Below are 22,622 nucleotides of genomic sequence, written 5' to 3' on the forward strand. Positions count from 1 at the left end.
TAAAAATGTAAACAAAAACTCTATCGTTCAGTGGCTTTGAAAAATTCAAGTCTACAGTATCATGTTGAAGTATAGATTTTTTATTTTTTTTTTAGTGTATTGATTTTTAATGAAGTGTGGTAAGTAACTTGCATCAGTGAATCCACTCTTCTGCGTCTTGAGAGTAGTAAAAGCCATCATAAATAACACCAAACGTGAATTTGTTCGATTGAACATTCGGAGTCAGCCAAGCGTTAAATGTAAGTGTTCATGTAGGTGTTTGTGTGGGTGTAGGCGTTCTTAAAATGTGAGATTATGTTTGGTATCTGGAAGTATTCGTTTCATCATGTACAGAAGTGGGATTGCGAAATTAAGTTAATATGCCGATATAGATGTAGATCTAGGTATTACATTAGCGATAGCTCTGTATTTTTTAAGGTCATTTAAATGTAGATCTTCTTCAGTGACGCATTTGACCTTCGATTAGTTCGTATTGTCACCTAATGTACCATTCTTTCATTTATATAATAAATCTAACATATAGGCCCTATAGCCTAATACCTAAAACGCTATTAATTTTAAATAGTCTTAGAAGAGCTTAAGTGTCTATAAGTTAGCAGTTTTAATTAATACCAATATTTTCAATTCAAAAGATTAAGGATGAGGTGCAGTGTTTCACATGACTACGTAAACCCAGTTACTTGAATAGACACACTAAAACAGCAAGAGTCTCAATGAACACATTGATTTCATTAGTCTTCCATTCGTCTCCTATACTCCAGCCTCTTGTTGTAAATCTGACCCACTTTTACACACAGTCCTGACTTACACACTTTCTACGCTGTTCACTCAACCATGTACAATGAAGGTCAACTGGTCATTTCATACACAGGCACACACACACTGCACTACTAGCCACTCAAACACATACACTTACTATAACAGTTACGACATGACTATGTTTCCACATCTGATGCAGACGAGGCTGTTGTTTGCTGGTGGTTTATTTCAGTTTTATTGTGTCTTATGCATCTGTATTCAATAAGGGCTTTTCTTTGAGTCTCAAATGTGTTTACTGCGGTTTTTGTGAGAGCTCTCCAACTGTCTCTTTCAGATGCAATCTGCTGCCAGCTACTTTCCTCTAGAACCAGCTTTAATTCTTATTTGCATAATCAGGGTTTTAAAAAAATGGAATCTGGGACTAATTAATATATACATCTGTTCTTTAAATACTTTATCTATACAGAATGATACATACATATCATGACTATAGGCAATGGCGTCACTAGGGTCGGTGTCACCCAGTGCGGCCCGCACCCTCTAGTGACGCCACTGTCTATACGCCTACACATACAAAGACGTATAACACATATAATGTTTCTGAAACTAGTAATGCTAGTATTTTTCTTTTTTTTTTACTATAAAGAGGTTTTTCAATAAATAAACTCAGTAGAATAAAGTAATGTTCTAACCTTTTAATATATGCTTGGGATAAACAATAGTAAGCAACCGAGATTTAGACACTGACAAGACAAAAAGAATGAGGTAGTTCCGTATAGAATAGAAAGGCTTCTGCAGCAATGGCGAAGCTCTCCAGATAAGTTTGGGAAAATGCCAAATTGATCACGGCAACCAAAATTCTAGTCTAGTGTCTATAATGCCTGTGCAGAGAGCACTCTTCTTTATAGTAGTGAGAACTGATGCATGTTTCAAGATTATAGATTAAATCATTTTCACTTACGCTGCCTGCAACGCATAATGAGCATCTCTTGGAGGTATCGTGTCTCCATTCAGGAAAAGTTTTGAATTGGCCAATATGTACAGTGTCTATGCACTTCCGACACAGGGAAGACTACGTTGGCTCGGACATGTCATCCGCACTCCAGATGGAAGAATCCCTAAAGACATCCCATCCCATATGCAGAACTTACGGAGGGAGTCAGACCCAAGGACCGCCCAAGAACAACCTATAGAGTTGTCTGCAAGCGAGACTTACAGGAATCAATGAAAGTATGTGGAAGGAAATAGCCCGAATCGGGCAGCATGGAGACAAACTGTGCTTGCTGGTACGAACCTCGAAGATGGCAAAAAGAAACGAAGCGGCCTTAGTCAAGAGAAAAAGAAAACTCAAACAGTGTTACACACGCACACAATGTGGCCGATCCAGAATTGGCTTGTTTAGTCACACCAGATTCTGGCCCGTCTCAAGATGAAACCAAATCTGGGCGCATCAATTGTCTTTCGAACCTTTATTATAGAGAGGCGCTTGACCGCATAATTACACGCTTACACAACTGACTACATCATTACAATCTTACACAATTGACTACATCATTACACGCTTACACAATTGACTACATCATTACACGCTTACACAATTGACTACATCATTACACGCTTACACAATTGACTACATCATTACACGCTTACACAATTGACTACATCATTACACGCTTACACAATTGACTACATCATTACACGCTTACACAATTTTTTATTGCACGTGTGAAAAGCTCTATGGCATTTAAAACAAGAAAAATGTATTTTTAAATGTATTTTTAAATGTATTTTTAAAACATTTTTTTTCTTAGCAAGGGTAATATGTGTGTATTGTTTTATATAGGGTATGTAACAAGACAAAGTGAATGTCATGTATCATTACTTTTGACTAGTGTTAATGTTCTTGTTTCACTATTTGTTTATCTGATAATCCCTATCAATCTTACGCCGTTGGCCTTTCTCGCAGTAATTCTGTCGCTTCAGCAATCTGTCCTTTATCTCCTGTCACCGTGCAGAACTCAATGCCCCGTCCACCTTGCCACACGCAAAACTAACATTGCCCTTCTAGTCTGACTTGTATGTTTGCCCATATAAAATTATTGCCCCCCTTAACAATTCTGTGCTCTCTCCCAATGCAATGTCTTTAAAAGAGAGAGTGAGACAGAGAAAGAGAGGAGAGTGAGACAGAGAAAGAGAGGAGAGTAAGACAGAGAAAGAGAGAGTGAGACAGAGAAAGAGAGAGTGAGACAGAGAAAGAGAGGAGAGTGAGACAGAGAAAGAGAGGAGAGTGAGACAGAGAAAGAGAGAGTGAGACAGAGAAAGAGAGAGTGAGACAGAGAAAGAGAGAGTGAGACAGAGAAAAGGGGAGAGACAGAAGGAGAGATAGGGGGGAGGGGAGAATGGTGAAGAGATGAAAGAACGAGGTAGAGAGAGAAAGAGGGGGGAAGACCCCCCACACACACAAAAAAGGAGGTGAAAGAACGAGATTATTATTAGGACTTGAATCTAGACGTTTGGACTATTCCACATACGGTGCCCCCTCCCACAGGGTTATTGAAGGCCCTTACTATTCCAGTCTGGAACCTCATGTCATGTGTTTACAATCTCTTTGACATCAATCAATAAGTTTTTTGTTTATTTTTTTTTTTACCTTCTTCAAATGTCGACGCTCTCTGGTAACTTTCTAACCTCTTCCACCCTTTTCTTACCTTCTCAAAGCTGCACTGTCAGGATCCCCCGCAATTCAATAGATTTATTAGATAATCGATTTTCTCCCCCCCCCTTCCCCTTTCCCATTCTCCCAGGCCCTCTATCTCGAACGTCTAGCTGCTAATCTGTAAGTCAGGCGTAGAAGCACTTCGTTATTTGATTATTGCAGGGATTTTGTTTTCTTCTCTCCCCTTGTGTAGGTCTCCTTCATAAAAATACCTTTCATTGATACTGTTTTCAAACACCAAAAGTCTACAAGTCTAATTATTATCAATCATGAAAATTATTTTAATTATCTTAGTTGATAATCAATTAATGTGCTAAATAATTGCTGCTAACTTGATAAAAATACCGCAGACAAGGGGGAGAGTATGCAGAAGAACAAAAAGTTGTAAGAATGAATATGGAAACAGTGGGAAGTCATTCAGAAATCAAAAAGGAACATGTCTTACATGACAAAAAAATTGGCCAATTATAATAATGACAAATGTAATAATAAAAGCCAAGCCACTCACATACTGCTTTGCCGAGGAAAAAAAAGTGTTTTGTGTGAAATGTCTACATATCTGAAACACATTTGTCATCAAGGGATCTCGGCTTTGAATCTCGGTGAAGATTAGAAATAGAAAACATACAAAGACTCATAAGAGCGCTCGTGAGTTCTTCTTTTAACTAGCTTTTTGCTGCTGAGCTATGAGCTCTTTTGCAAGGAAAAATAGTGTGCTGTTTTCTTCAGTTGTTCAGCACTGCCATCCTGAAGTTGAACCAACTCTAATGGGTACCTGACATTCGTTGGGGAAAGTAAAGTAGTTAGTCGCTTTGCTGGCCACATGACAACCGAGTTAACCGTCGGCCATAGCAACAGATAAGCTTTACATCATCTGCCCTATAGCTCGCAAGATCTGAAAAAGGAACTTTACTTTTTTTCTAATAGTGCACCAATATAAGTATAATTTCATGAAATGTGGCAATAATATACAAGACACTATAACATACAAATATAAAAAACACAACCTAGCGAAATACTAAGAAAGACACACAAAAAGGCACATTTTTAGTTTGTTTCATATTCTAGGAATAATTCCTTCAAGTGCCTCCTCGTCTCTAGTACGTTTAGAGCATGGAATGGGTTGCCTGAATCAGTCAGGTAAACCAATGACTTAGCAGAGCTTAAGTCTCTTATTAACATGCAAGACCAGATTAACACATGGGTACCTGTAGGACGTAATTATCTTCTCTTTTGACGGAACGTCTGTAATGTATAGGACAAGAGCTTATATGGAGCTAAAAGTTAGTGTCTGAGCGTCGGCCTAATTGTTCAATGGTCCACACTATCAACTGAATATTTTATAAAAATACATAAATTGCTGAAAGCTATTTTTAAAATGTTAGTTTTTGCATAATGTCAAGATTGTAACAAAGAACAAAGCGTAGCAGCAGAAGGAAAACAGATCTAAACATTATCTTTATTTTTAATGCATTTTCTTTTGTACTAGCAGGAAAACAAAAACTTTGCTCGGTTTGCACTCTCTCTCTCTCTCTTTCTCTCTCTCTCTCTCTCTCCTACTCTCTCTTTTTCTTCTTCTTGTCGATGTGCTTGGCCTGTTAATGACTCATTATTTACTATCGCTGGAAATAAGAGTGACGCTAATCTAAGGGAAATACCTCCGCCCTAACCACTATATCTCTCAATAATTTATAAACTATTTCCCATATTCGATATTAAGAAATTACCAATAATTAATTGACTTATTGTTTTTTTTTAATTGATTCATGTTTTGCTATGTACAATAAAAATGGCTTAAAGTCTCAACCATGGTTTCAACTTGATCCTAGAAGAGAGAAATAACGTGTTCGACTATCTAAGGGGACGAAAACCTACATATTTAGCCGTATCTGTCAATACTGAAGAATTATTAGATCTTGTTGGTATCAAAAAAATAATTGTTTACCGGTAATTAATTGACTGATTGGTTAATTTTTTTTTATTGATTCATGTCTTGTCTATGCCAATGAATAATTGTGCAAGGCTTCAGCTTGATCCGAGATTGGGTGTGGGAGAAATAACGTGTACACACTTTTTACCAGACAGAGTGAGTTGATGTAAGTATAACAAAATTGATTTCGTCAGCTATTGGAAAAGTTGAAAACTTTGCTCTGGATGATTTATTCTGTATAAAAATAAAGCTTTTCAAAACAAAGGCGCCTTCTTTTAATCATACAAATGTCAATAATCTTTGATGTAACTAGAACTATATCAAGTACCACGACAGAGATGTCACTAAACTATATTAAATGGAACAATGCATGCGGCCTAGGCAAACAAAGCCAGACTAGAGATTGGGATGAATGGGGAAACAACGGTGTCATAGATATCAAACTTCTCATTGATTATAGACAATCTTTACAATATTAAAATACGAGCTAAAGGGGAATGAACTCTTTGTTTCACTGCCTTTATCATTGTTGTCTTCTCATTTTCAGACGTTTTGATGTAATTATTTGTAATGCGATCTATGGTGTTCATGTTTTAATGTTTATAATTAATCTTACTGTGTTATGTTATGATTGTGCTTCCATTAAATGGAATTAACGGGGAAGTAATTGGCTGTTGTTAATAGTTAAAGTCCTATCTTCTATGTAGACTAATACAATGTTTAATACATTATTTCAATACAAGAATAAAATACGTAGTTTGAGCGATTTGTGCAGGTCAAGTAAATAAGGACACACACACACACAAATACACATAGAACTTCTCACCTGACCCTATCTAAACTACTCTATAGTGAAGTATACTCTAGACGTTTTAGTGTAAGTGTTAATTTAACATATGAATAGTGTTATATATTTTATGCCAGTGTTAATTTAACATATGAATAGTGTTATATATTTTATGCCGTATATTTTTTTACAGTCTACGCGGATCAACAATGAGACGTATATTTTTTTTTACAGTCTACGCTGATGTGACAGCTCCTGTAGCGATAGCTTGGTTCTTCATTTAAGTAAATGTAGATCTAGGTTTAGTTTATAACGCTATATGTTGGCCTCCTTCAGTCGTAGAACGACTATGGTTCATCTCGCACACTTCCTCATGTGGCTGTGGAGCCTACTTTGGAGAGACGCTACCGTCCACAAATAGCGCAGGTTAAGGAGCTGGCCATTTCTTTTATTGTACGTTTTTCTTCCTCAGCTGAGACCCATGTTCTTTCACTGTCCATAGTTTTCTTGGTCACTGTCTCTCTCCATATGGTGCGGTCTAGAGTATGTCTTCCCAATGGTCAGTAATGATGTTCACTGATTTGAGGTCCCGTTTTATTACATCTATGAAACGTAGGTGGAGCGACCAGTTTTTCTTGAGTCAGTCGCGAGTTGTCCGTAAAGGATGACTTTCGGGATGCGATTGTCCTCCATCTGGCGAACATGTCCAAGCCAGCGCAAGCGGCGTTGTCTGGGGGCTGTAAAGATGCTGGGAATACCTGATCGCGCAAGTATCTCAGTATTGCACACTTTTTCTTTCCATGTGATTTTCAAGATCCTACGGAGACATCGCAAATGGCATGAGTTTAGTTTTCTCTCTTGCTTTGCGTAGGTGGTCCATGATTCACTGCCATACAGTAGTGTACTCATAACGCATGCCTTGTAGACTTCCATTTTGGTCACTGTAGTGAGCTTCTGGTTTTTCGAAACTCTTGGCCTGAGTCTAGCGAAGGTCTAGGCAGCCTTTCCTATGCGTTTTTTTAAATCTCCTCTTCTATAGACAGGTCATCTTGAATTGTGGATCCCAGATAGCAGGTATCTCCCAATCGCTCAGGGAGAACAGCGATTGACATGATTTTCTCCATCCGCCAACTTCAGGAAAAGTGCAGAGAACAAAGGATGCCTTTGTATATTGCGTTCATTGACCTTACAGAGGCCTACGATCTAGTCAGCAGAGATGGCCTCTTTAAAATTTTACAGATAATAGGCTGTCCACCCAAGCTACTAAATGTAATCTTATCTTTCCACCAAAATATGATGGGTACAGTGCAATTCAACGGTGCCAGCTCCGAAAGTTTCAGTATAAACAGCGGAGTTAAACAAGGATGTGTCCTGGCCCCAACCCTCTTTGGAATGCTATTTTCACTGCGAATCCACAATGCGTTTGACAAATCCACCGAAGGCATCCATCTCCATTCCAGATTTGATGGCAAACTCCTAAATATTGTCAGACTGAGGGCCAAAACTAAAACCAGAACCACCCTCGTAAGAGATATGTTATTCGTGGATGACGCAGTGGTAGTGGTACACATGCAAGAGGAACTTCAGTCACTAATGTCCCGCTTCTCTCAGGCCTGTAAAGAATATGGCTTAACTATTAGCAGGAAGAAAACAAACGTTATGGAGCCACCTGCTACAGCACCACCCTCCATCCTCATAGACGATAACAAGCTGGACGCCGTCAATGAATTCTGTTATAACGCTATAGCGAACATGAAAAAATTAGGACGTTATGGTTTTATTTCTATTCTACCTATCTTACATATTAGAGTATTTCCTTCAAAAAGAAGTCGTTTTGTAATCTTTAGATTGAGAAAATAGTGCAGTATTTCACGTGGCTATGAAGACCTAGGCTATGATCTAGTACTACATATTTTGTCACATCTAGCGCAGACAAAAACGTTGTCTGCCGGTGGTCGATTTCAAGTTCTATTTTTAAAAAGTTAGTGTTTACTTAAAGTAACGATGTTAGTTATCATCACATCAAACACATCTATTTTTCAGCTGCCCAAAACCACTAGAAGAAGTAGCCGGGTAGAACTGCCTTCAGATAAGACGACGCCCTATGACCCTGAACACTTTAATCCTGACGGCTCACTTCGAACTGTGCACCGGTTGCCAGGTTTTGAACAAGCTTATGCTCAGGCGCAGAAGGCAAGGTAATACCGCATATTTTGACTTGGTTAAAAACAATATAGGTCTAGATCTAGCCCTGGTCCGGATTTACCACAGTGTAACTCTGTGCAGCCTTACATGGCGTCACCCTTAAAAAGTTCCCTTAAATTTCGAAACTATAAACTATGCATGTTGAATACAAAAAAGTAAAGTAAGTGGGATTCAATTGACCAGTAGGTGCTACTCTATTTCTTTCTGTACATCTGTGACATGATTCAACTTTTAGATGCTTACTGTAAAGCTGAAGAGGACAGGCCACACGAATTCCTGCCCATGGCCTGCACTAACTAAACTCTGGCACTGACCTAGACACGAAGTAAATCCTATATCTAGAGTAATGTCTTGTAGTTTTTTAGATAAATTGCATGTAAAGTAACACCAGAGAAGAAATTCATCCCCTGCCTTATCCTAAATAGTACAATCTAGTCATAAAGAATGAAGTTACCTGACAAAGTTACGAACGAAAAAATGGCGACCACAAAGTAGCGCTGACGAAATAGCGCGAAACAAAATAGCGTAGGAAAGTGAAGTACACTGTGAACATGAGTACACTGAGAACAGAAGTACACTGAGAACATGAGTACACTGGGATCAGAAGTACGCTGAGGACAGAAGTACGCTGAGAACAGAAGTACACTGAGAACAGAAGTACACTGAGAACATGAGTACACTGAGAACAGAAGTACACTGAGAACAGAAGTACACTGGGAACAGAAGTACACTGTGAACAGAAGTACACTGAGAACATGAGTACACTGAGAACATGAGTACACTGAGAACAGAAGTACACTGAGAACAGAAGTACACTGAGAACATGAGTACACTGAGAACAGAAGTACACTGATAACAGAAGTACACTGAGGACAGAAGTACGCTGAGAACAGAAGTACACTGAGAACAGAAGTACGCTGAGAACATGAGTACACTGAGAACAGAAGTACACTGAGAACAGAAGTACACTGAGAACATGAGTACACTGGGATCAGAAGTACGCTGAGGACAGAAGTACGCTGAGAACATGAGTACACTGACAACAGAAGTACACTGAGAACATTAGTACACTGGGATCAGAAGTACGCTGAGAACATGAGTACACTGGGATCAGAAGTACGCTGAGAACATGAGTACACTGGGATCAGAAGTACGCTGAGAACATGAGTACACTGAGAACATTAGTACACTGAGAACATGAGTACACTGGGATCAGAAGTACGCTGAGGACAGAAGTACGCTGAGAACAGAAGTACACTGAGAACAGAAGTACACTGAGAACATGAGTACACTGAGAACAGAAGTACACTGAGAACAGAAGTACACTGGGAACAGAAGTACACTGTGAACAGAAGTACACTGAGAACATGAGTACACTGAGAACATGAGTACACTGAGAACAGAAGTACACTGAGAACAGAAGTACACTGAGAACATGAGTACACTGAGAACAGAAGTACACTGATAACAGAAGTACACTGAGGACAGAAGTACGCTGAGAACAGAAGTACACTGAGAACAGAAGTACGCTGAGAACATGAGTACACTGAGAACAGAAGTACACTGAGAACAGAAGTACACTGAGAACATGAGTACACTGGGATCAGAAGTACGCTGAGGACAGAAGTACGCTGAGAACATGAGTACACTGACAACAGAAGTACACTGAGAACATTAGTACACTGGGATCAGAAGTACGCTGAGAACATGAGTACACTGGGATCAGAAGTACGCTGAGAACATGAGTACACTGGGATCAGAAGTACGCTGAGAACATGAGTACACTGAGAACAGAAGTACACTGAGAACATGAGTACACTGGGATCAGAAGTACGCTGAGGACAGAAGTACGCTGAGAACATGAGTACACTGGGAACAGGAGTACACTGAGAACAGAAGTACACTGAGAACAGAAGTACACCGAGAACATAACTACAATAAGAACTGAAGTACGCTGACACATGAGTACACTGGGAACGTAAGTACGCTGAGAACATGAGTACACTGAGAACAGGAGTACACTGAGAAGAAAAGTACACTGAGAACATGAGTACAATGAGAACAGAAGTACACCGAGAACATAACTACAGTGAGAACAGAAGTACACTGAGAACAGAAGTACGCTGAGAACATGAGTACACTGGGAACAGGAGTACACTGAGAACAGAAGTACACTGAGAACAGAAGTACGCTGAGAACATAAGTACACTGAGAACAGAAGTACACTGAGAACATGAGTACACTGGGATCAGAAGTACACTGAGAACAGAAGTACGCTGAGAACATGAGTACACTGGGATCAGAAGTACGCTGAGAACATGAGTACACTGAGAACAGAAGTACACTGAGAACAGAAGTACACTGAGAACAGAAGTACACTGAGAACAGAAGTACACTGGGAACAGAAGTACACTGAGAACAGAAGTACGCTAGAACAGAAGTACATTGAGAACAGAAGTACGCTGAGAACATGAGTACACTGGGAACAGAAGTACGCTGAGAACATGAGTACACTGAGAACAGAAGTACACTGAGAACAGAAGTACACTGAGAACAGAAGTACACTGAGAACAGAAGTACACTGGGAACAGGAGTACACTGAAAACAGAAGTACACTGGGAACAGAAGTACACTAAGAACAGACGTACGCTGAGAACATGAGTACACTGGGAACAGGAGTACACTGAGAACAGAAGTACCCTGAGAACATGAGTACACTGAGAACAGAAGTACACTGGGAACAGGAGTACACTGGGAACAGAAGTACGCTGAGAACATGAGTACACTGGGAACAGGAGTACACTGAGAACAGAAGTACGCTGAGAACACGAGTACACTGAGAACAGAAGTACATTGGGAACAGGAGTACACTGAGAACAGAAGTACACTGGGAACAGAAGTACACTGAGAACAGAAGTATGCTGAGAACATGAGTACACTGGGAACAGGAGTACACTGGGAACAGAAGTACACTGAGAACAGAAGTACGCTGAGAACATGAGTACACTGGGAACAGAAGTACGCTGAGAACATGAGTACACTGGTAACAGAAGTACACTGAGAACAGAAGTACGCTGAGAACATGAGTACACTGGGATCAGGAGTACACTGGGAACAGAAGTACACTGAGACTAGAAGTACGCTGAGAACATGAGTACACTGGGAACAGAAGTACGCTGAGAACATGAGTACACTGAGAACATGAGTACACTGGGAACATGAGTACACCGAGAACAGAAGTACACTGGGAACAGGAGTACACTGAGAACAGAAGTACACTGAGAACAGAAGTACACTGAGAACAGAAGTACACTGGGAACAGGAGTACACTGGGAACAGAAGTGCACTGAGAATAGGAGGACGCTGAGAACAGAAGTACACTGAGAACAGAAGTACACTGAGAACAAAAGTACACTGAGAACAGAAGTACACTGAGAACAGAAGTACACTGAGAACAGGAGGACACTGAGAACAGAAGTACACTGAGAACAGAAGTACACTGAGAACAGAAGTACACTGAGAACATGAGTACACTGGGAACAGAAGTACACTGAGAACAGAAGTACACTGAGAACATGAGTACACTGGGAACAGAAGTACACTGAGAACATTAGTACACTGAGAACAGAAGTACACTGAGAACAGAAGTACACTGAGGATTGAATTTTGGGTTTTTAACAGAATTCTTAGATACAATGCTGGAGAACGAAATAAAACTGCAAGCAAGACAAAGTACAACTAACTTAACGGACGTCTTGCTGATATATAATCAACGTATGGAAACAAGCCATTGAGTATAAGTCAATTTTGTACATCTGGTAAGATGGGCCGACCTTAGGCATAGGCAAACTAGGCATCGGCCCAGAGCATCGCACATCGCACTGGACTAAAAACATTGCGGAACTTGTATCAAATGTCCGATATAGTAGAGCCCTAGGGCTCAACGTCTACTTGTCTAGCTCTAAGTCTCTACTTTGACTAAGTGCTTTTTCGCAAAAGTTTAAATCTACTTGTTAGACTTTGTTAGAAGACCCTTGTTGTTGTTTTTGATAAATTGCGTAATTTTTTCGGTGTTTTTTGTTTTTGTTTTTATTATTTTGATATTTCATTTAGGGCCACCGAATTCACTTTGATTAGGGCCTCTAATTACCTAAGGCCGGCCATGTGATAAGTATGGAAGTATTATTATAAGTGTCATTATTATTGCGAGGTTTTCCAAGTGCATTTTGTGAATGTATTCGTTTTTTGTTTTTTTTTTGCATATCTGAATTGTGTTCTGTTATGTTTGCCTGTTTATGTTTTACAATATCTGAAGTATTTACAGAAAAGAGAAAAATGAATAAAAGATTAAAGGGAAACTCCGATGGTATTCAAATTTGAGTTATTGACATATTTAAATTCTGCGTAAAAAGTTGTAATAGTTAACATTTTACCATTTTTTATTTAAATGCTTAGAAACATTTATATTTAATAAATTAGACCGTAAATTCTTGACATCTCCAGTTATATATAGATAGATTTAAAAGCATTAGGACAACCAACTCGAGAAAAAAAGTAACATTTTCATCTAAGCCCCTCCCTGTCCCAAGGAGTCAATAGATCGCAGGTCTGACTGGTCAGTGTAAGGCTAGTCTAGACTACGTGTAGTCAGTCATGACAAGACAACCAAGCGATAGTGTTTGTTATGTGTTGAGTGGTCTGGCGAGAAGATACACACTGCCGTGGTTAGTCAATCATGTAAATCTCTTTTAACACGCATTTTTTTCTTTGCTTACAAGATCATAGATCAAACTGCTTAGACGAAAATATATTTCTTTTACGTAAACGTTACTGTATGGTTTTCCCAGTAAGTCAATAGATTAAATTAATAGGCATGTGTGACGTCACATATAAACCCGGTGAAAGTCTGACCGTTTTGGATGCGCAGGAAAATTACAAATTGCAAATAAAAACAAAATAATAATATTTTCATTATCTGTAAATCAAAACACATATTATATCAAAAATATTATATCAAAAATTGTCAAAACCATCGGAGTTTCCTTTTCGGATTAAAAATAAGATATTAAATATTGGCACTATTTTGTCAAGGGCAATATTTTGTCATTGCTGTTTTGTCAGCTCTATTTTGTCGAGTCACGATGAATAAGGGTGTGCTCAGGTGAAAGGGGTTAATCTAATCTATTTAATATCTTCTTAGTGTTTGTTAATAATTAGATATGTCAACATTTTTGGTTGACGATGATTTGTGTATGACCGACGGGATGGGGTAATATTTTATAATGACATTTATTTTGTTCCGTAAAAATGAGAAGAGCAAATCTTATTTTAAGTTTTGTTTTCAGAACAATGAATATGAAGTTAATCTAGATTTAGATTAGAATAAAAGATTTGTGACTATATGATCGAAAATATACAAAAACTTAATGAAATTGTCCTGAAACTTATTTGATTTGAGACCCGGCGATCTAGTATGGGGATATTTAATTTTCTTTTTACGCGTAAGAAAACGGCGTAAGTTTTGTTTATTTTTGTTTTTGTAAAACAGACACAATTTTTTTATAAAACAAATATGTTGGCATATTATAATGTCCCAAAAAAAATTAAAGTTCCGTTCACTTTCCTGGTAGACTCTATATTCTGAGTCCTATTTCATTAACGCACTTGGTAGTAGGCCCTGTTCCATTTGAAAAAAAGTGACGGCCCTATCGTAGGTAAAGATACATTTTAAACATTTTTTAGGGAGGGGGGATGGAAGTACGTTGCGGGCTTGATCTTGCCCGCGGGCCGTATTTTGGGCATCACTGCAATAGGCTATACTTAATACGTTGTTATGTTCTCCTCTGTAATATTCCATAATCTTGTGATTCTCTTTCTATGGAATTTAATAGAAGACTCATCATTTCTTCTTGATTTATTTTGTCTAGATACATTCGTCATAGAACTGCCATGGACAAAGAGAAAGAATTAAGTGTTAACCAGATTTTCGACAAGTCCTAGCTTCCCTGGCCAAAACAAATGTTACGTTTTTCAAAGTAGTCAGTATTGATGATGTGGGAAAATATATTTGGTTTTATAAGCAAATAGATTATTTTGTTATGTTATTAATAAATGAATGAATTTTTCAAAAATATTTTATCGATGCAACCGTCACGTGAAGAAAGCTCTAGAAATAATTGTATGATTTGACCTTTGGTTTCACGTTTTTACTCTACTTCCTCGCTAGATCTATTCGTTTCATTATGTTGTTCATCTCCATTTCTTTTCCATTTGCTGCTGTCCTTATATCCGTTAATTCATCTTTTATTGTCTTCCCACCATTTCTCTTGGGCTCATCTTCGCGTCTCGAGAAGTGGAAAACTGCGCGTTCTTAGTAGACTAGATCTACACAGTGCCATCTTATGCTTAAAAAGTTACATTAATCTACAGAAGTCACAAAAAGTCATTAGGATACTTTGACGTGCCAGTAAATCACCTACCACGCTATCTCTACAGTCTACAAGGTCTTGATTAGCCTGTGGAAACTTTGTCGTCTGTCTGTAGTATAATATGTTATCCTTGCAAGGTCCTGATTAGCCTGTGGGTACTTAGACCATTAGCCATTCTATCCTTATAAAAGTTTGTTTCTAATAAAGTAATATTCTAGAGCAGTGGTGTCTAACCTTTTTCTGCCTTGGAGCTGTATAAATGTAAACTTGGGTGAAATCATTTTACGTGTTGAAATTCCACTTTTTTTTCCCCAGTTATACCAATAGGTTCCCTAATTTGCATAAAGTTAACTGAAAAGTGTAAGTTCATTTTTGAAAGTCACTGACATACATTTCACAGTATATATCCACCAGGGGCGGACTGGGTGTCAAAATCGGTCCGGGCATTTCTATAAAATTCGGCCCACAAATTCTCTATCATGTGATGGGCATTCATTTCTAGGTGTATCGGTCCTTAAAAATCATTGTTAAGTTTGATAATATATCGATATGCATGCATACAGTGAACTCTATATAGAGCAATATAGAGTCTTTTTAAATCAGCAATTATGTAGGCCCTAATAGATGAAGCCTACTAGTAGCACTGTCTACATTCTACATTTTATTTTCGGAAAATGTGTTCGATTAAATAGTATTACACTGCAATGTCTGGGAAAGATTATTTTTTAAACACAACGCTCAACGCGCCTTTTATAAAAATAATGATAATAACATAATAAGAATATTATAAAACCTTTAACAACTTGATATGTGCCATAGTGACTTCGATCAGGCCATTTCGGTGGCCCTACCGGCCCATTTGGGTACCGGCCCACAGGGCATTTGCCCAAATAGCCAGTCCGCCCCTGAGATCCACAGTATAAAATCCACAGATGTGGTTCATTGAAGTTTATAATAGTATACTTTACACTCAGTGGACGTATCAATATTTGTTTCAATATAAATGTTTTAATAGTATTATATATATAAAAGTGTTCATTGAACATACACGATTGCTTCCTTATGTAATTATTGGTCTGTTCAATGTTCTATATTTTAAAGATTTTCATTTTAAACCAATTAATTACTCTTTAAAAAAATGCTTGTGATAATGAAAAGTTATGTATTAAATTCTGTCACTGTTTATAATGTCAGAGAGCTATTGGTTGAGTTCTAAACAGCAGTCTAGTTATGCCCTGAGAATTGAGTTCTAAACAGGAGTTTAGCTATGTCCTGAGAATTGAGTTCTAAACAGCAGTCTAGTTATGTCCTGAGAATTGAGTTCTAAACAGCAGTCTAGTTATGTTCTGAGAATTGAGTTCTAAACAGCAGTCTAGTTATGTCCTGAGAATTGAGTTCTAAACAGCAGTCTAGTTATGTCCTGAGAATTGAGTTCTAAACAGCAGTCTAGTTATGTCCTGAGAATTGAGTTCTAAACAGCAGTCTAGTTATGTCCTGAGAATTGAGTTCTAAACAGCAGTCTAGTTATGTCCTGAGAATTGAGTTCTAAACAGGAGTCTAGTTATGTCCTGAGAATTGAGTTCTAAACAGGAGTCTAGTTATGTCCTGAGAATTGAGTTCTAAACAGCAGTCTAGTTATGTCCTGAGAATTGAGTTCTAAACAGCAGTCTAGTTATGTCCTGAGAATTGAGTTCTAAACAGCAGTCTAGTTATGTCCTGAGAATTGAGTTCTAAACAGCAGTCTAGTTATGTCCTGAGAATTGAGTTCTAAACAGGAGTCTAGTTATGTCCTGAGAATTGAGTTCTAAACAGCAGTCTAGTTATGTCCTGAGAATTGAGTTCTAAACAGGAGTCTAGTTATGTCCTGAGAATTGAGTTCTAAACAGGAGTCTAGTTATGTCCTGAGAATTGAGTTCTAAACAGCAGTCTAGTTATGTCCTGAGAATTGAGTTCTAAACAGCAGTCTAGTTATGTCCTGAGAATTGAGTTCTAAACAGCAGTCTAGTTATGTCCTGAGAATTGAGTTCTAAACAGGAGTCTAGTTATGCCCTGAGAATTGAGTTCTAAACAGCAGTCTAGTTATGTCCTGAGAATTGAGTTCTAAACAGCAGTCTAGTTATGTCCTGAGAATTGAGTTCTAAACAGCAGTCTAGTTATGTCCTGAGAATTGAGTTCTAAACAGCAGTCTAGTTATGTCCTGAGAATTGAGTTCTAAACAGGAGTCTAGTTATGTCCTGAGAATTGAGTTCTAAACAGGAGTCTAGTTATGTCCTGAGAATTGAGTTCTAAACAGCAGTCTAGTTATGTCCTGAGAATTGAGTTCTAAACAGCAGTCTAGTTATGTCCTGAGAATTGAGTTCTAAACAGCAGTCTAGTTATGTCCTGAGAATTGAGTTCTAAACAGCAGTCTAGTTATGTCCTGAGAATTGAGTTCTAAACAGGAGTCTAGTTATGCCCTGAGAATTGAGTTCTAAACAGCAGTCTAGTTATGTCCTGAGAATTGAGTTCTAAACAGCAGTCTAGTTATGTCCTGAGAATTGAGTTCTAAACTGGAGTCTAGTTATGCCCTGAGAATTGAGTTCTAAACAGGAGTTTAGCTATGTCCTGAGAATTGAGTTCTAAACTGGAGTCTAGCTATGCCCTGAGAATTGAGTTCTAAACAGGAGTTTAGCTATGTCCTGAGAATTGAGTTCTAAACAGGAGTTTAGCTATGTCCTGAGAATTGAGTTCTAAACAGGAGTTTAGCTATGTCCTGAGAATTGAGTTCTAAACTGGAGTCTAGTTATGCCCTGAGAGTTGAAAAGTATTGTCATTAAGAGAACATCTCTGTGTTCATGACTGTTAAACTGCACTTCAATGTCAACATTAAACTTTACAGGCTAAATAGAAAAAAAAAGATATCTGTTATTCTATTTCATTTCATAATGCACCGACTTCTTGTGTGATTTTTGTTGTTATTTTGTTTTGAATAAAATAGATTGAGAAATTCTTTTATGCTTGAACTATTGTCATATTTCCATTAAAAAACTTGCAAAAAAACTAAGAGAGTTGATCAATTCAGGTCCCAACAAGTTGAACTTATAATGAATTAAGGTGAAATAATAATAATAATAATCTGAAGTTTAAAGAACATTGAACATTTCACTGAACTATGACAACAGAGCCAACAAAGTCATAAGTCTGATGTTGAATAACACTTTAACAAATGTACATGCACAGTATGTTGTCAATGTGGAATGGTGCAAATGCGTATTGAAATAAAAGGAAGCGAGACTGGACAATGGAGTGACATTATTGACATAGTTTTTCTTTCCTCCAAGATTCAAGTACTTCTATTGTATGAGTTGCAGTTCTGTGTTGCTTGTGACTAAAAAGTCTCATATGCTCCTATTCAATGAAGAAATTGTTGTAGACTTGGTTTGGACACACACAACGCAAGACTTCAAAGCAAGTCACCAATTTATTGTTTGAAATTCTCTTCACGTTACAATAAGATAAAAAGTTAAAACAAACATGGCAAACAAGAATGTGACTTTTACAACTGAAATGTGTCAAAAGATATCAATGTCAATACTTGTTATTTAGCAATATGTACATATTGCAAAGTCTTAGTTAAAAAAAAAAGTTTTGTCATCCAATCATCGACAATATCAGATACAAGTTACCAATTCTAACACATTCAGCTGTTGGTAAACTTAATGTACATGGATTAGAAACATTGGCAGTATTTACAAATCAAGGGGTAATCTAGTGGCTATACATGGAGATCTAGATAAATTTATAAATCTTTATGATTTGCTTAACTATACAGAACAAAATAGTTATATAAATTATAAAATATACAACAAGCAATTAGAAGTCAAGGAGAAAAAGATATCCAGTCCAAATTTCTCATAACCATGTGGAAAATTCATGACTCAAGGGCTGAATAATATTTCCTAATCTAAAAAATGAAGTATTAACAACAAATGTATTCATTATTTCTCTAATCAATAATGAATAGAGGATATATTTTTTTGTAAATGTAATATTTAAAATTTGGAAATGAGGGAGACACACATAGTTGTTGAGAGTAAAAAATAAGAAACTCAAAAATATTCTGATGCATGACCAAGACACAGGGAAAGGGGGGGGGGGGGGCATACAACTTTTCTTCTTTAAAAAAGTTAACTCCTCTAGAAGTCCAAGCTAGTCTTCACATGAAGTGACAATCCATTGATGGAGTGCTTTGCATTGACAAAAGGTAAAATGTATAAATACAAATGTACAAAGTTTTTCAGAAACAGTTGTTTTTTTAGCAACATCCACACAGTTATAACAAAAAAATAATTGAAATTGGATATCATGTTAATTGACATTGCATAAGAACATCAAATATCTTTAGGTTTAACTTTGAAGTGCATTTCATTCTAAACACACATCTTTTAGTTCAACTTTAAGGTGCATGTAAGTCTAAACATCACAGAGGTCTTTTTAATTTCACTTTTAGGAGCATTAAGACCAAACGTCAGACATCTTTAAGTAAAACTATAAATGTGAACAGCTCAAGGTTACATCATCAGGTGAGTGTTTGATGTTCACCATCATGCAGACGTAACTATAGTTACTTTTACGCATACAATGCATAACACAAACATATAATGAAAACATATAAATACATTTCAGAGTAGTGTTTTGAAATCAAGCATAAATCTTTTTTTTTGTTTACTGTATGAAACTTTTCTTAAGAAATATAGCCCACAGAGTCAGAGTGATGGATGGAGCACTGCTACTAATTATCAATGTGAGCAGTTAACTACTGGACTGAGGAAAAATGGTCTGAATGAAAAATTAGTAGTTGACTACATAGAATGATTGATGAAGCCGACTCAATCTAAAATATAGACTCATGGAATAATTAAACTTAAACTCTAATGCTTTGAATGTTAAAGATCTCAAGAAAGAGATGTAGCCAGGATGATTCATTTCAACTTTTGCCATCTTTGTTATATGCACACAACACAATTAAACAATTTTAAATTTAATATTCAACAGTTACAGAAATGAATTATTATAGACAAGGTGTGTCCTACAAAAAAAACTAGGCTTTCTTTTGTACAAAGTATAATTTCTTTGGTTGTATGAAATTTAACAAAACACAACCAAAAGTGAATTCATGTTTTGATATGTCAATTCTATTTCATTCAGAAACTGAACTATAACACACAGACCAAACAAGGACTTTTGTTTTTTACCAGCACAAAAAACAAGGTGGATAAAATGTTTTCCATGTGCTCGTTTTAAAGATCACATCAACAACTCACTAAACAAAATTTACTTTAAAAATATGTCTGGATCTAAGAATTCAATAACTTAGTGCATGAGTGTACATGTTTTATATACAAGTATTGACATTAAGGCAGCAGTTTTCAAATCAAAAGTAAAATATTGAGTTCATCAGCTAAAGAAAAAAGTTTTCTAACACTAGAAAGTTGATAGTTATCAACTCTTGACAACCTTTAATAATGGATATGGTAACTAAATATTTGAGGCTTTGCTCCGTCATGTTTGGGATTAAAATTTAGTTTTGGCAGTACTTCAGCATCAGCATGAAGTGTTGTAGCTAACATAACTTGAGAAATATTGGTCCATGCACCCTCTGAAGAGATGAACTCATCTTTCATGTACCACTTAATGAATGTTAAAGTTTAACAAGGCTTTGGTAAAATGTTACTTTGTTAGCAAAACATTTTAAACATAATTCTAAAAGAAAGTCATAGCTACAATTGTGCAGTATTTTGAGTCCTAATATTCTTTTCTATGTCATTGATCCACTGCCTGCCTCACAGGAACATATTTGTTTAGTCTAGGGTAAGAGCATGACTTTATAGTGAAACATCCAATATGCTGAGTAGGTTGGTTTGGAAGACATGAATGAAAGCTAGCTAAGAAGAAAAAAAATTGTTCTAACAGGAGAGGATAATGAATGGTTTAACCTAACCAGATGTGCTTGTATTGCTAAGATATTCTCTTGTCCTTCAGTCTAAGAGTAAGGAGAGACATACTTTAAAAATAATTCTAACTGGAATGGTTATAGATTACATTATATAATCAGCCACATGGAAGATTACACAGATATAATGTTTAGTTACTAATTTACAATGACTGGAGTTTTAATTATACATCTAAACATAACTTAACATTTGAGATAATAAAGAAAATAAATTACTTTCAAGCCTTTCTATAAATTAAATAGATACAACGATAAATAAACAGCTTTTAAATGCTATTTTAACAATACATATCTTATCTCTGTACATATCTTACCATCTCTGAACTACAAAGAAAGTGTTTGTTACATTTTGAAATTTAAAAAAAAGAAAGAATAAAATCTACATGTCACCAAAAATAAGGAAACAAAAAAATAAAGGAAAGGTAAATTTGATGAACACACACTGATAAATATTTTCAGCATTTTATAAGTTTAGATATGATCTATATTGAACCCCAAAATAAGAAAATTCAAAGAAGCGTTCTTCAAAAAAAAATAATCACAGAATAATTGGGTTGTTTTATTATGGTCAGACTATAATACTTTGATCTCTTCCCAGAGTACTAGTTTTGTACAACAGATTCTTTTTTTTTTCCAAGTTTAATCAAACTCATGACTGCTCTCTATTTGCCTGGAGATGATGGTATTGTTATGTGATTCAACTCTGCCTTGGTTCACTCTGACAACAGACTCTGTGCTACCACTTTTGGTAAGACTAAACAAAGAGACAAAGTAAAGTTCAGTGTTACTATTACATGTTTACTCAGCTAAGGCTTAAACAGATTATAGAAGGCATAAAGTTAAAGAGTTTAAAATAGTTTACTTTGTTAGCACAAAATACAACATGTTGCACAATGCCAACTGATCTAAATGCATGCCTAAATTATATTTTTTTTTCCTTAACTAATAACCTAGAATAAACTACAAATGCATTCATTATTTTACTTATTTGTTATAGAGTATAGATGTGGTTTTTATGTAGTGTATCATAAATTTGGAAATTAGGGAGACAAAATGTAAGCAATTAGTAGATATAAATAAAGACAAAAGAATTTCAATGGATGACTGAGATAGGAGTTTTGTACAATACATTACTTCGTTGGTACCTTGAATGATAACTGTACAAAGACCAGCTGATCTATATACATGCTTCTGGTTGGGCGGAGAGGGGGGAACTGCTATGTGGGCGACAACGTTCCGACCATAAACAATGCCCAAGATTTCATCTCACTTATTCAAAGATGATGAATCATAATAAAAAAAATCTTTTCCTCTTAAAGTAAAATAGGCTGATAAAAACACCTAAAGGAATGATATAATTTATTTGTTCCTATAAAAAAAACTAAGGGTTGCAATCGATGTACAACAAGGCTAAAGGGTTATCTATGGCCTCTCAAATCTACAATAAAAATGTACTTTAGTGAGTGTACTGGCATTAGAGTAATTGCCATATTTATGGTCTTGTCCTCAGTTGAGTTAATACGACTAATTTAAGCAGGTTCCTAATGGCATTTTATATCATATTTACCATAGCTTTTTTAAAGTGGTCAATACTGACCAAATCATAATTCTTGAAGTATACTTACACTTCATCTAGCTCAATTTCTTCCTCGTCGTCACTGTCGAGTGGTACCTGTAAGTAAGGGTTGTCACTAGTAGGCCTGAACTTGTAGCCAGTCAGTGTAAAGAAGACCAAAAGAAAAGCTTCCTCAAACAAGTCTTTCATCCAGCCATAACGAAATGGTAAAGTTATCTAGGGAGCATAA

The 22,622-nt window shown here is 36.6% G+C and overlaps 1 protein-coding gene and 1 long non-coding RNA gene across 2 annotated transcripts in view; one reads left to right on the plus strand and one right to left on the minus strand.

Annotated features, from left to right (window-relative positions):
- The first annotated feature begins 95 nt into the window (after positions 1-95).
- LOC129928098 (uncharacterized) lies at positions 96-17,814 on the plus strand. The gene is made up of 3 exons (XR_008779711.1): positions 96-239; positions 8,236-8,390; positions 14,325-17,814. It is a non-coding gene; the product is annotated as an uncharacterized LOC129928098 (long non-coding RNA).
- Positions 17,815-18,272: 458 nt separating this feature from the next.
- Positions 18,273-22,622, minus strand: part of LOC106056760 (protein GPR107-like) — a 28,190-nt gene continuing 23,840 nt past the window's right edge. The window contains exons 17-18 of the mRNA XM_013213605.2: positions 22,443-22,609; positions 18,273-21,571 (exon numbers count right to left, since the gene is read on the minus strand). Coding sequence (XP_013069059.2) covers positions 21,457-21,571; positions 22,443-22,609 — 282 coding nt within the window. The 3' untranslated portion in view covers positions 18,273-21,456. The remainder of the gene's footprint in view (positions 21,572-22,442; positions 22,610-22,622) is intronic.

The sequence above is a fragment of the Biomphalaria glabrata genome, chromosome 9 (assembly GCF_947242115.1).
Source record: "Biomphalaria glabrata chromosome 9, xgBioGlab47.1, whole genome shotgun sequence".
NCBI classification, from domain to species: domain Eukaryota; kingdom Metazoa; phylum Mollusca; class Gastropoda; family Planorbidae; genus Biomphalaria; species Biomphalaria glabrata.